General features: G+C 39.9%; 1 protein-coding gene across 1 annotated transcript; it reads left to right on the forward strand.

Moving 5' to 3' along the window:
- The first annotated feature begins 269 nt into the window (after nt 1-269).
- LOC311496010 (neuroepithelial cell-transforming gene 1 protein-like) lies at nt 270-9,329 on the forward strand. The gene is made up of 12 exons (XM_084555731.1): nt 270-631; nt 1,910-1,976; nt 2,227-2,286; nt 3,659-3,766; nt 3,852-4,019; nt 4,131-4,193; nt 4,293-4,389; nt 4,489-4,565; nt 5,306-5,563; nt 5,677-5,847; nt 5,955-6,141; nt 7,805-9,329. The coding sequence occupies exons 1-12, from the start codon at nt 486-488 to the stop codon at nt 8,131-8,133; spliced, it is 1,731 nt and encodes a 576-aa protein (XP_084411857.1). The 5' UTR covers nt 270-485; the 3' UTR covers nt 8,134-9,329.
- Nucleotides 9,330-12,974: the final 3,645 nt, after the last annotated feature.

Consider the following 12,974-nt stretch of genomic DNA (forward strand, 5'->3'; position numbering starts at 1 on the left):
TATTTATTGATTGATTGATAATTATTATAATTCTTTACGGATTCTTTCCATTTATCTATGTATTTATTTATTTATTGCAATTTCACAACAGCTGTTTCACCGTTCTGTAGTTATTTTTTGGCACTGAGTTGCTTTAAAAAGGTTTAATGGAGGCCAGTGGTGTGTAATTCCCTGAGACCATGCTGGTTTCCATTATTCTCCTCTTGTTAGAGACATCGTTCTTCTTCTTCAAGGTCTTTTCTTTGACTAGCCCCGCCCACACCCTGCTCGTGGGGAGCGCAGCTCTGAGCTCTTTCCTGATTGGTCCATTTCCAAGAATCCGCCATATTCAAACTTCCGCCGTAGTGTGTGTTCTGTTGTCATCGAGCTCCAGCTTTCTTTGTACACATCGAGACAGTTTTCATACCCCTGGCTTGTTTATTTCTTTCTCTAAGTTACTACTGCATATCGGTGTAACAATTTTTTAATACGAAGTCCGTCTCAAAATGGAGGAAAATGAAGAAGTTGGCGGAATGGCGGTAGAAAACAAACCGAAGAAGCTTCGCAGGATCTCATCGCGGACATCTACTACCAGTATTATCAGCGCTGCGGAGCCTTCTCCACGAACACTGAGGAGAAACAACTCCAAAAAGTACGTACACGTGGAACAATAATAAAATAATGTTTTGTTTGATATACCCCTGTGATATAATTTAGGTATAATACCCACTTTACCTTTATGATTACCTGGTTAGTCGACAGTGACGGAAGGGGCTGGTATTGTAACTGGCAAGTGTTGCCTTCAGGTGCACCTCGGAAGTCATAAGTTCGGATGTTGTGACCGCAATTTGTCATGCAATTAGAAACCTGCGTGTGGTGTGGTTAGTGTAAGTTAGATACAATGATACATTTTATCCTGTGAGAGGTTATGTGTTTTTTTCTTTTATGTTGCGATAAGCAAGACAAATTAAGTTTTTCTCTGGTAGACAATAAAGTTGTGTACCAAACGTTTCACTATACACTCTACACTCACTATACCTTTAGTGTCTACAGTCTTTATATACAGTCTATGTAGACAATCTGCTAGAGCAATAGATTTCTGTATTTTCTTAAATGCATCTTAAAGTAAACAATCTGTGTAGCAACACACACACACACAAACTATTCCTTTTTGTTCCCTAAAGATACTTTATTGGTTTAACATAGTCAGATGTTCAAACATGTGCACCTGTATTTGTACTTGCAGACTTGTGGATGCAGATATGGATGAAAAAAATTATATGTGTCTTGAGTTCCCAGAATGTAGTGACTAAGAATTACAGTGCCAAAAAAAATGGAGGAATGTTTTATCTTACATAGATTAATTCTAATTGTTACTCCGTTAAAACCGTTGAAAAACACATCTGAATGGCTTACACTTGCAGAAAAATGCTACTTCAGCAGTACAACTTGTACTCCTTCACATTATGAGCACAAGGAGGAGGTTGTGTTTCTGTCTGTGCGGCTGACCTTGGCCTTGACAGCACCCTCTGGGTGTCAAAACACTCTGTAGCTTCATTGTTTTGACACCATCATTAACTTTTTTTTTTCTTCCCTGCAGCAGGACAGAACAGTGTAGCTCCTTATATGGTTTTAAATATTAACATCCCTCTGTCATCCCACAGCATTTGAAATATAACGGTGACGGGAAGAAGCGTGTCATGAAAATGGCCTCCATTTTACTAACAATTTGTACTTCATCTAGAAATGATTGGAGTAAGAGGATTAAAAAAAAGATTTAATGTCTGCATGCCTTCTTCTTTTGAGTAAATTTGACTGACTACTAGACTAAATTAGCAGACTAGAATACAACAAGCTGCCGCCGTGTGATGAAACTGATATAAACAACTGGTGTTCCAAGGCTGAAACTGATTTGTCTCATTTCCTGTAGACCTCCTCTACAGAGAGTCAGCTCCTTCACCTTTCTCACTCCAGGGACTCCGTGGGACTTCACTCTAGTGAGTTAATGTTAAAAACACAACACCATCATGTTTGACTGCAGTGATCACGTCCTCATACAGTCATCTCTTTGTTATCTATGGCTGTCATGAGCCACACATGTGACTTCTGTGTTCTCTAATAAACATAGTTTAATGAGTTTTAGGCTCTGGTCGTCACACTTATATAAGAGATGTTGCTGTATATGTGTTGTTGGAGCTTTCATCAGGCTTTTGAAAGTAGCACGTGTGTTTTGTTATGTTGCTGCAGAAGAGAAAGCGCAAAGAGAAGGACGATGACACCATCAGTCTGTCCAGCTTCGACCTCAAGGTGAGAGTCCAGGCAGCTCACGTCTAGTGAGCACCCTTGAAAGGATCGTCATAGTAAACTTTAATCCCTCTGCATGACTCAGGGTAATCCTGCTATCCCTTAAACTGGCACACCCAGCATGTGTCTGAGGAAATAATGATGACAGTCAGCCACGTTGTCCATCAGCTATAATATTTAAGACAAGAATAAATTGAGGAAAGATCTTCAGTCATAACTGGAGGGCTTTCTTTTAATTTCCTATAAAACAGATGAAACATCAGCAAGGCATTACAATATCACATTAGATGAGATGGTAAAATAAAGCTGCAGCAAAAACTATTCGATCCTGCTGAGTATGTCAAGCTTTACAATCTGTTTTGGTAATATAACCATGCTTTTGTTAATACATTTAATAATGATTACTTTCTAGTATATACAGAAACTACTGAACAGTCTTTCTGTTTATTCTGTTTTTTAAGCTGAGTCATAAGTGTGGCACCACAAGATAAATGAGTGTCCTCAAAAGCAAAAAGAAGAAATTATTTTATCATACCAAAATAGCAGTCATTTTAAAAAAAAAAAAAAGATTTTCAGGACATCTTCAAGAAGCACGGTTGTGAGCGTATGCCAAGTACAGTAAACCTTTCTGTACGCAGAAGAAAGTAAAAAAATCCTTTCTGCAAAAGAAAGACCTGATTAAGGCAGGAACAATTACCTCAGTACGGACTGTAGGAAAAAATAAAAATAAAATAAGGTCCTTATGCCTTAAATTGTTGCTGTACCCTGAGCCAAAAGTACATAAAGGTGGACCCAGAAGAACAACACCATCCCAGCAGTTGAGCATAATGGGGTTCATCCTATTCCCTCCAGGAACTAGTAAACTACAACATCCAACTGGCGTCTTGGTTTCTTTAAAATACCAAAGTAAAGAAAAATGTGTTGGTTTCTGTGTTTAAACTGAAGCTTAGTAATCATCTGACCTTCTAGCAAGTCAGTGACTCTCAGATTTCACATTTAAATCCCACTGAAAATTCTGGTGGGATTCAAAGAAAGCAGTAGCAGCATGGAAACCAAAAGATATCTGTGAGTTGGGAGCTTTTGCTCATGCACAATGGCCAAAAATACTGTCAAGAAACATTTATTGCAGGTCATGAAGGTCAGATGCACACCATACTAGTGCTGTTAGTATACTCACCATTATATTTTTATATAACAAGATATGCAGTATTAAAGTTAAAGTTCCCAAAGCCTTAGTATGTGTTATAATGAAAGTTTATTCACATCGTTTTCCTGGTTGAAGGTGTTGAATAATTTTGTATAGTGTAGGAACTGTACTGAAAATATAGTATTATTCAGTAGAGCGGAAGTGAAGAAAGTTTGTTCTATTTTACAGGAGCCCAGTAACAAACGTGTCCGACCACTGGCCAAAGTTTCATCCCTCGTCAATCTGATGTCTCCTTCAAAGAATGGAGCAGTGCGGCGCTTCGGCCAGACCATCCAGGTAAACGCTGTACTGTTGTGAAGCTTGTCCAACAAATGAGTAGAATCTGAGTTTGACCGTGATTTTTAATTTTTTTTTCCTCCAGTCGATGTCATTACGTGGTGATTCCAAGTCACCCGGGACGTCCCTCAAAGCCAGCAGCAAGGCTACAGGTCCGACTCCCACTAAACGCAGAAACAGCACGCTGTGGTCGGAGACGCTGGACGTCCATCAGAAGAGCACGTTCTCCACCAAAGAGATCAAGAGACAAGAGGTTGTGCAGCTCAGTTCTTCTCAAGTAAAGAGCAGCATCTTAACAATGCACAGGGCAGAATAAAGTAACCTCTCCTGCTGGTTTCTCTTGTGCTTCACTGTTACTCTCCAGGCGATCCATGAACTTTATAGAGGAGAGCAGGATCTAATCGAAGATCTTCAACTTGCACGAAAGGTTAGGAAATTAAATCTAAATTAGAAAGAGAATTCAAACATTTATCCTCCCTTAATCAACTTTGTTTGGCAACCACGCTCCTGCTTGTCTCCCGTCTAGGCGTACCACGACCCGATGCTCAAGCTCTTCATCATGACAGAGGAGGAACTAGCTCACATTTTTGGTGACCTGGATGCGTACATCCCCTTACATGAGGGTGAGCCGTCAACAAATAATTTTAGAAGTTCTCTATTAATTCCTCATTATATCTTCCAATGAGTGTGTTTGACCATGTGTCTATTTTTTTAATCTGCAGATTTACTGATGAAACTGATGGAGGGAACTGGCCCCGATGGAACAATCGGTCAGATCGGACAGATAGTAACAGACTGGGTATGTTTACGCTAACAGCTGACTGACGTATGCTGAGACGTTGATGCTGTGTATTCACATGTATCCTCTGTGGTCCAGTCAAAAGCATGTGATCATAGTTCAGCGCTCTGGATGCAAATAAAATGCAAATCATTTGGGATACAGTAGGATGTTGTGCAAACAATGCTTGTAACGAACCATGAATAGTATTGTTTGTTGTGTGCGGGCATGGTAACATGACAGAAAATGTTTAAAGTAAGTCTTGCACACCAAGTTCATTAAGTTGTTATTAACTTATCTATGCCCTGATGATAGATATCATAGAGACCCACACAAAGCTCTGATTAAAAGACAAACCTTACACACAGTAATGTCACTGCTGTGCTGTTTGCAGTTAGTCAGGTCCCTGATTATTACTGAGGAAACAAGTTAACTCTGCATGGTGACTCTTCACATAACAACATTACAACATAAACCACATGCAGGTACTATTTTTATTACAGAATCACACATACTAATAACGCCTACTAATTATTTCATTTGTTATGACTAGTAAAAGCTAAAATTAGTATTACACCGTTACAATAATCCCACTTTTAGTTCATTACAGTACGGACAAAATCGCACACAGAGACATGTTATGACTAACTTCAGCAACTATTTAAGACATTTTAAAGTTAGTTTTAAGTCTCGTTTGTTTTGACGAATCAGAGAATTTTCCTCCGTGTTGAATCCGTGTGTGTATCGCCGTGTCTTCTCAGCTGCCTGGTTTGAACGCTTACAAAAACTACTGCAGCAACCAGCTTGCAGCCAAAGCCCTGCTGGACCAGAAGAAGCAGGACCGACGGGTGCAGGACTTCCTGCAGCGCTGTCTGGAGTCCCCCTTCAGCAGGAAGTTGGACTTGTGGAGCTTCCTCGACATCCCTCGTTCACGGCTGGTGAAATACCCGCTGCTGCTGCGAGAGATTCTCAAACACACTCCTCCTGATCACCCAGATGTAACCAACCTGGAGAGGGCCGTACGTTATACACTTCACATGGCCGATGCAGAAAACATGGATTCGTTGAATTTAATGCGCGTTGATTTCACTTATTTATTTGTTGGCACTTTGCTCTTTGTTTTATTATCCAGATCATTATTATTCAGGAGATCCTGACTGATATTGATGTGAGGAAAGGGGAGTCTGAGTGCCAGTATTACATCGACAAACTGGTGTTTCTGTATGATAAGCAGCGGGACCCCCTCATTGATAACTGTAAGATCCTGCTATGTCACGGTGAGCTGCGGAGCAAGAGTGGCTTGGTGAGAATTTTGTTTTTCCTCCTTATTATTACCATCCTCTCGCAGCTACATTTCTATCTACATGCTGTTTCTGGTATTTCACATTCTCTATGAATGTACTGTTTCAGAGGCTACACGTGTTCCTGTTTTCTGAGCTGCTGGTTCTGACCCGACCGGTGACTCGTAACGACAAGAGCTCCTTCCAGGTGTATCGCCAGCCGATCCCAGTCCGGGACTTGGCTCTAGAGGACCTGCAAGACGGAGAGATCCGCATGGGGGGGTCCTTCAGAGGAGCTTTCACCAATGGAGAGAAAGGTGAGCTGAGTTGCATCGCACCCCACCTGCTGGATAAATGTCTGCAGTGGCTCATTATTGCTCTGGCATTTTCTCTGAGATTATTCCACCCGTTAATTCACAGAAGTTGTTGTTTCATTCATCCAGGATGGTTTACAAACATTGTCAGTTTCAGCTTATCAGACGTGAAGATTTGCCAGTTTTGCCAGTGCAAACAGAAAGTCATTTTGTTTTTCTAACTGTTTGTCTGACCTAATTAGAGGTGAGACTGTTCGCTGACCTTTACATTTATTTATTTATTTTTTATAAATGATTTAAAGAATCCACAGATGATAGTGTAAACTACAAATGTTCTTGCTGCCTTCATGTGGAAGTTAACATAATTATGGTATGGCTTTGTTCTACCCATCTTTTGAATTTCCAGTGTTTTTTCAAAGTAGCCAGAGCCATGTGTGGGAGGGATAATGAAGTAAAACAAAGCTTGCACACCTTATGTTTGCTCCACCATTAGCGTTGCTGTTGCACAGAGTGGCCCAACCAAAGTAAACACAGCACAATCAGCGGCAATTCAATTTCACTGACAAGGGCGTGTGCTTATTCCTGTTAATGCAGCTGTAGTGAATTTGTACTTTTAGGAACGACCCCTTGGCTTCAGGTAAAGATATTTTCACATAATATATGCATAGTAAAGATCGGTCACTTGGGGAAAGCAGAAATATGGACGAACCCTGTGTGATGTCACCCCAAGCGATTGTACAGACCTGTTTTGAAGCTTATTTTGGTGGTTCTGGTCATCGCCATCCTCCTCAAGAAAACTGGTCAAAGAGGTGAAGCATGAGTGGAGCTGAGTCAGACAGCTGATGGTCTAAGTGGCCCCGCTCTTATTTATTTCATCTACGTATAACAAAAAAATAGCCATAGAGACGAAAACAGATTTTTGTGCCAGGCCGTTTTAACTTGTGTGTCAGTGGGGATTGCTATTAACACAACACTGACACACAGTATAATGACTTAAGAAGGTTTTTAAGATGAACATGTTGGCAAACAGCGAATTATTGACTCATCAAACAGACAAACCAACATTATCACTCATTCAGAAACCTGTTTCTTGTGACTTGGCAAACTGTCAGTCCAATGTACACCTTATTTTACTTCTGGTTTGGTCTCAGTGTTGGAAATATCTAACTCTTTAGATGCTTAATGTTCATTGTGATCTCCAGCTAGCTGTAAGCTGTGTCTGTCTGTTTGATACTGCACAAGTAATGTACAATGGGATTACTAAAGCTTTTTCACAGAATACTTTGCCTGCTCTGCAGAAAACAGCGTTTATGAGAGCAGTAAGCATGAACCGATATCTGTGTAAAGATACAGGCTGTAAAACCATAACAGCGAGGACACTAAAATGCTCTGTAGAGCATGTCGACATGCCGAGTCTTGTCATAATTCTCTGTAGACTACCTCTTTTATATTTCCTGACAAGCAAATCTCTTGTGCCGAAGGAATAATTTAAATAAAAACATATCTACAGAATTTATGGTGGGGTATCAGATTTAGGATTATTGCTGTATAATCCTGAAGACGTGTGTACAAATATTTTCGAAGGAAGTGTCATTAAGCATATTTCTAGATTGTGCAGCCTTTTACCATTCCTGACTGTTCCTTTGCCCTCTTTGTGTCTGTCTAGCTAAGAATGTTTTCCGTCTGAGTTCACTGGACCCCTCCCATGGCCAGTCCCACACCCTGCACGTCAGTGACGTCTACCACAAGCAGCAGTGGCTCAACTGCCTTCGCACTGCCATGACTCAACAGCAGGGGGCTCCAGCTAGAGTTCAGCAGGACGTCATCCGAGCAAAGAGGCGCTCCTCTTCTATCTCAGCCACGATCTGTGATGAAGAGACAGATGAGAACTGTCCCCCTGTCTCTGGCCCTAAACTCAGGCCTCAGACACTCTCCAAAACTAGACTGGACCACAAGTTACAAGAATCAGTAAAGAGGAAGGAAACTGGAGTATAGATGTTGAGCCATGTTTCCTCTCAGACAGACATTTGCTTTCAGCATGTATCCTGTTTAATCAAGTGTGTCTATGAGTAAATTTTCCCTCAACCTCTGCTGTTCTTGCTCTTTTGCTTTTGTCTCTGTAGCTGCACTGAAAAACCTTCCCAGCCATTTCCGTCCAAATGTCTGTCAAGTCTTTAAATCATGCAATTAGTTTATAAAAAAAAGTGATGTGTGCCATTATGACTGATATAAATGTTTACATCTGCTAAATGTGTGTGGATTGGAATTAGGTTTTTCTGTGGTATAAAGCAAGTTAAAACAGCTTTATAGCGCTTCACCTTTTTTTTTCATTCTGTGGTTTATGCGTTAAAACTTTAAGTGTTGAGCTGTAATCTGTACATGAGCAGCTATACTATAGGCAACATGTGTGAAGCTGTCTGTTGTGCTATCTGTGTGAAGATAAGGGACCAAGAAACTTGGTGAAATGTTTCTGCTGTCCACAGGAAGCCTGTGGTTGATACAAGTCTAAAGATGTTTTGAGCTTAGATACAAGATAACGAGAAGAACGTGACATGAACATTGAGATAAAGTAAAAACATTTCTTAGGAAAAAAGTGAATATAAGTGTATTCGTTAGAAATGTGTTAATTGCAAAAAATAAAATGTTTAGCTTTGTACTTGTAGAGTCCTGAGTGTGTCTGACTGTGACGTGTTTTTTTTTTTATTCAATTGCAACACACCAGCAGCCATTTGTACTTTGGCCTCTCAGTCACTTCCTTTTATTGTTGACCGAGCTGGTTAATAGATAGTGTTGCAACAGGTGTGTTGCAACATGCATAGCAAACAGGCTGTAGAAAACTCAGAAGAGTGCTTCTTCTCACATATAGTGTTCAAAAATAACAACCTTAAAGTAGTTCTGCAAATATTAATTTCAGAATGTAACAACTGTAAAAACAGTGCCCTCTAAAAAGGCCTTGATTGCGGTTTCTATTTGAAATACCATCTTGATCTATCAAAGCCCATTTTGGCCAATTTTTCTGTTTAGAAAATTTTCATGAATGAGCTTAATATCTGTTGTTATATCTGTTTGTTACTTGTTTTCACACACACAAAAAAAAACCCTGATGATTGTTTGTTTTTGACATGTCACAGTGGCGTACTTTCATTCCAGATGAGTAAAGGAGATGCACTTGATACTATTATGTGTCCATGTAGTAAAATAAAGAAAATGACAACAGAATTTCCTTTGTATTTTGAGAGTAGTGTAGAAACCATCGCTATAAGAAGAAGTATGTTCTGGACACACTGTCCTGAAGAGTCATAAACTTCACATCATCACAATGAAGACTTCCTCTTTTGTTCCGCTGTACAGCTCTTCTCTCTCTGGACAGTTTGACTCCACTCTACTCGCCAGTGATCTAAAACAAAAGCTCCTGGACTTGTTTGAAGAAGCCACTTGGATGAGTGGTGAAACATCTCCAATAAAACTCAAATAAGTCCATTTGGCTTCATTTAAGCTTTGTTTTAAATATAATGAACTGGATGACTCATTCACTAAATGGTAACCTTGGTGTTCAACAAACTTCTATAATAAAGTTTTAAAGCCTTTGAGCCTGGAGTTACCGTATAATGGCCGTTGTAATTCTCTGCATGTTCCTGATGTCTGATGTTAGTGCTGCCACAGCTCTAGCAGCATACCTTTCACTTCCACTAATAAACACAGGGGCCTCTTGCAACGTGTCAATTGTTGAACCGGCAGTATTTATAGCGGGTGATACATCGCTAATATTACCAGCTTCACCACAACCATAGTGAAACTATCCATCTCAACATTTAGTAAAAGGCTGTTTGAGAGGCCCGTGCCATGCAGTCTTTTTGGAGGACATATAAAGTATGTAAAAACCAATAGGTATGCCGACCTTACATCTGCGGTTTGATTCTCATTCTCATTGGTCTTCGGTGGCTCTCCTGAGGTGGAAAAAAACTGATACTCCTGAAAACACAATCCTACAAGAACACCTGCTTCCCCTGCAGCCGACAGCTGTTGTGGTTCAGGTAGGATCAGATGACAAGCCAGGGGGAACTGAAGATGTTTTCGATTTTGAACACCTTCAAAGAATGTGGCTGGCTTCTTCTTCACCAGTTAATCCCTCACTGTGAAGCCTTTATATTAGCCTAATATTTAAGCAAATGGCCACCGTAGCGCAAACAATTTCTCCACTGTGGATGGTGCTAAGTGGTATCTTTTAAAATCTTTACAGATGTGTATTAATAGGCATAAATATAAGGAACCAAAACAGGAACCAAAGCCTGGTTAACTGCCATGTTTGGATTCAACAACAAATCATTAAATGTGAGTTCAGAGTTTCTGTGACTCTTTAATATATTCCTCATTGTAGCTTCTTGGCATAATTTCAATCAGAGCCATACTACCTTATGAATATATCAGCTTCTTGTGTTAATTACTAGTCTGCTTACTATTTTTGGAGAACCTTGTTAAAATAAAATGAATAAAAGTATCATTTGTAGGAACAACTCAATATTTCTTTCACTAACAGTGCCTGGAAGTGAAGACCACGATCTCGTTGTTCAGTAGGAACCTGTGTTTCAGGTTGTTGTAGTCCGACCGGTCGGACAGGAAATAGCCCCCTGCCCGCGGTAAGCTAGCAACTGTGGCGTAACCATGGGTGTAACCGCTGTAGCTGAGCATACTTTTCGTGTAAAATGACCACACTCGTTTCATTTATATTTGCAAGACTTGTACATATATATATATTTTTTTTCTTCTGGGGAAGTTTTGCTGTTACGTTTGACATTATTTCACTTCCTGTTTACTCTGTTGGTTGCTAACGTCACAAGGACGGTTGTCACGCGCTCAGGCAGTTGCTAGGATTCAGATTTCAACAAAGAAATGTTTATTTTATATTTGTTAACTCTGAATTCAGCAAACATTCGCTTCCATAAAGTTTATGTCCCAATAACGGATGTTTTTATTTATCTGTATGTACTGATGCTTCTCTTGTAGAAGCTGATTCTTACTCCTCGTGCTACTTTTAGAGCCTGTTTAAACTGATTACTGTGATCACACTTTGTGATGCAACACTTTCTTATCATATCATGTTAACAATCAATATCAAACACTGTAGATCTGATGCCTGTCGAGCTCTGTAGCAGTGTACCGTGTTCAGTCATGTTTTTGTTCTAGTCAGGTGGAATAAATTCTTTTACTGTCTGAGCATAGGCGGGCCTCAGTTTCATTTCAGGCCATGGGAGCAGGTTGCGTTTATCTAATCTTTCGTGAAGTTGTTTCCCTCTCTTAAGTACTACCATGGTATCTCTAGACAAGGACAACAGGGATGTCTTTCGTTCTGTGGTTTTCAGTTGTAGTCGTTTGTCCTACTGCCTAACGGGAATCTCAAAGGATTGTTGTCTAGGCAAGTACACAGCTTTGACAGACCATCAAATTCATTGGCGCTCATCTTGAGCTGGTTAAGTCAGAAAAAAACAAAACAAATAAAAATACTTCCTGTAAACGATCAGTGAGATGTCATTGTGGGAGCTGGCCCAGATATTTTTTTTTCTGAAAATGTGTTACAGTCCTGGTTACCAAAGATTGACACTACATTTAAATTTATATAATTTATCGGTTCATGTGTGGATCCTGGACGGCTCACAGCTAAGGACCACACTAATGTGTCAGTATTCAACCAACATGATTCCAAATACAGTGGTGGACAAAAGGTTTTGGACACCTTTAAATTTTTACACAGTATCAAATACTTTCATGAAACATTCGTGGAAAAATCTTTTTTGTGTTTCAGAAGGTGTGGCTGCATTAGACAGACACAAACAAATACAAATTATATATTTTTTGTTTATTGTTTACAAGAAAAACTAGCAAAGTTCTCAACATTGTTGGTATCAAAGTCAACAAATAACAGAGAATATGTTCAAAACTGAACCAAAAAATAAATAAACCATCTCATCGTCAAATTAATATTTAATAGTCCTGCCATTAGCATTCAGTAGAGCTCTAATCCTGGCTGGCATGTTTCTCACAAGCCTATCACAATGTTGTCCCATTCTTCTTGAATTACTGCCTTTAATTCTTCTAAATTCTTTGGTTTACGTTTTGGAACAGACCTTTTGATAATCCACCACAGATTTTCAATGAGGCTCATGTTTTCCTGGCTGTCCGGTTCTTGTGGGCTCGGGGCCCAACGACGCCGGGCTAACATCTGTCTCTCATTGATCAGGGGCTTCTTGACAGCCTTGTAGGACCTTAAGCCATGATCTAAAAGTCGGCCAGTTTGGTTTGACCACTGCTGCTAAAGCTCCTGCGATGTCCTTCCCTGCACACCCAGATCAGGGTGTGGTCATTTTTTGCTGAAGAAACCCTTAGACGCCAAGATCTTGATTTGTCTTCCAAGCTGTTGGTTTGTCTATATTTCTGCAGAGTGTGTGCAACTGCTAAAGGACTGCATCTGCTCTTCCTGGCTATCTGGCAGTAGCTGTACCCTTCCTGGCTGAGAATGTATCTTCAGGTGTGTTTCCCACGTTAGGTTCCTTGTTTTAGCCATTTTTGTCTCTGAAGAACTTTCAGATGTGCTGGATTTATATAGACGCAAAGCACTGCAATAAAGATTGTGTCTTTTAATAAAAAGCACAACCTTCATTAGTGGATCACTGGTCAGTGGCAAGACCCAATACTCAAAATTTCTTATAGTATTTCTATGGAACCAATCAATATTAAGGTTTTAATGGATTTTTTTTTTTTTAGCATTTGTTTAGTATTTTGTCTGTGACTGTACTAAAAGAAATTGCACTTGACTACCTCTGATTCTTAATGCAATATTT

Source organism: Chelon labrosus, assembly GCF_963514085.1.
Source record: "Chelon labrosus genome assembly, chromosome: 11".
In the NCBI taxonomy this organism is placed as follows: Eukaryota; Metazoa; Chordata; class Actinopteri; order Mugiliformes; family Mugilidae; genus Chelon; species Chelon labrosus.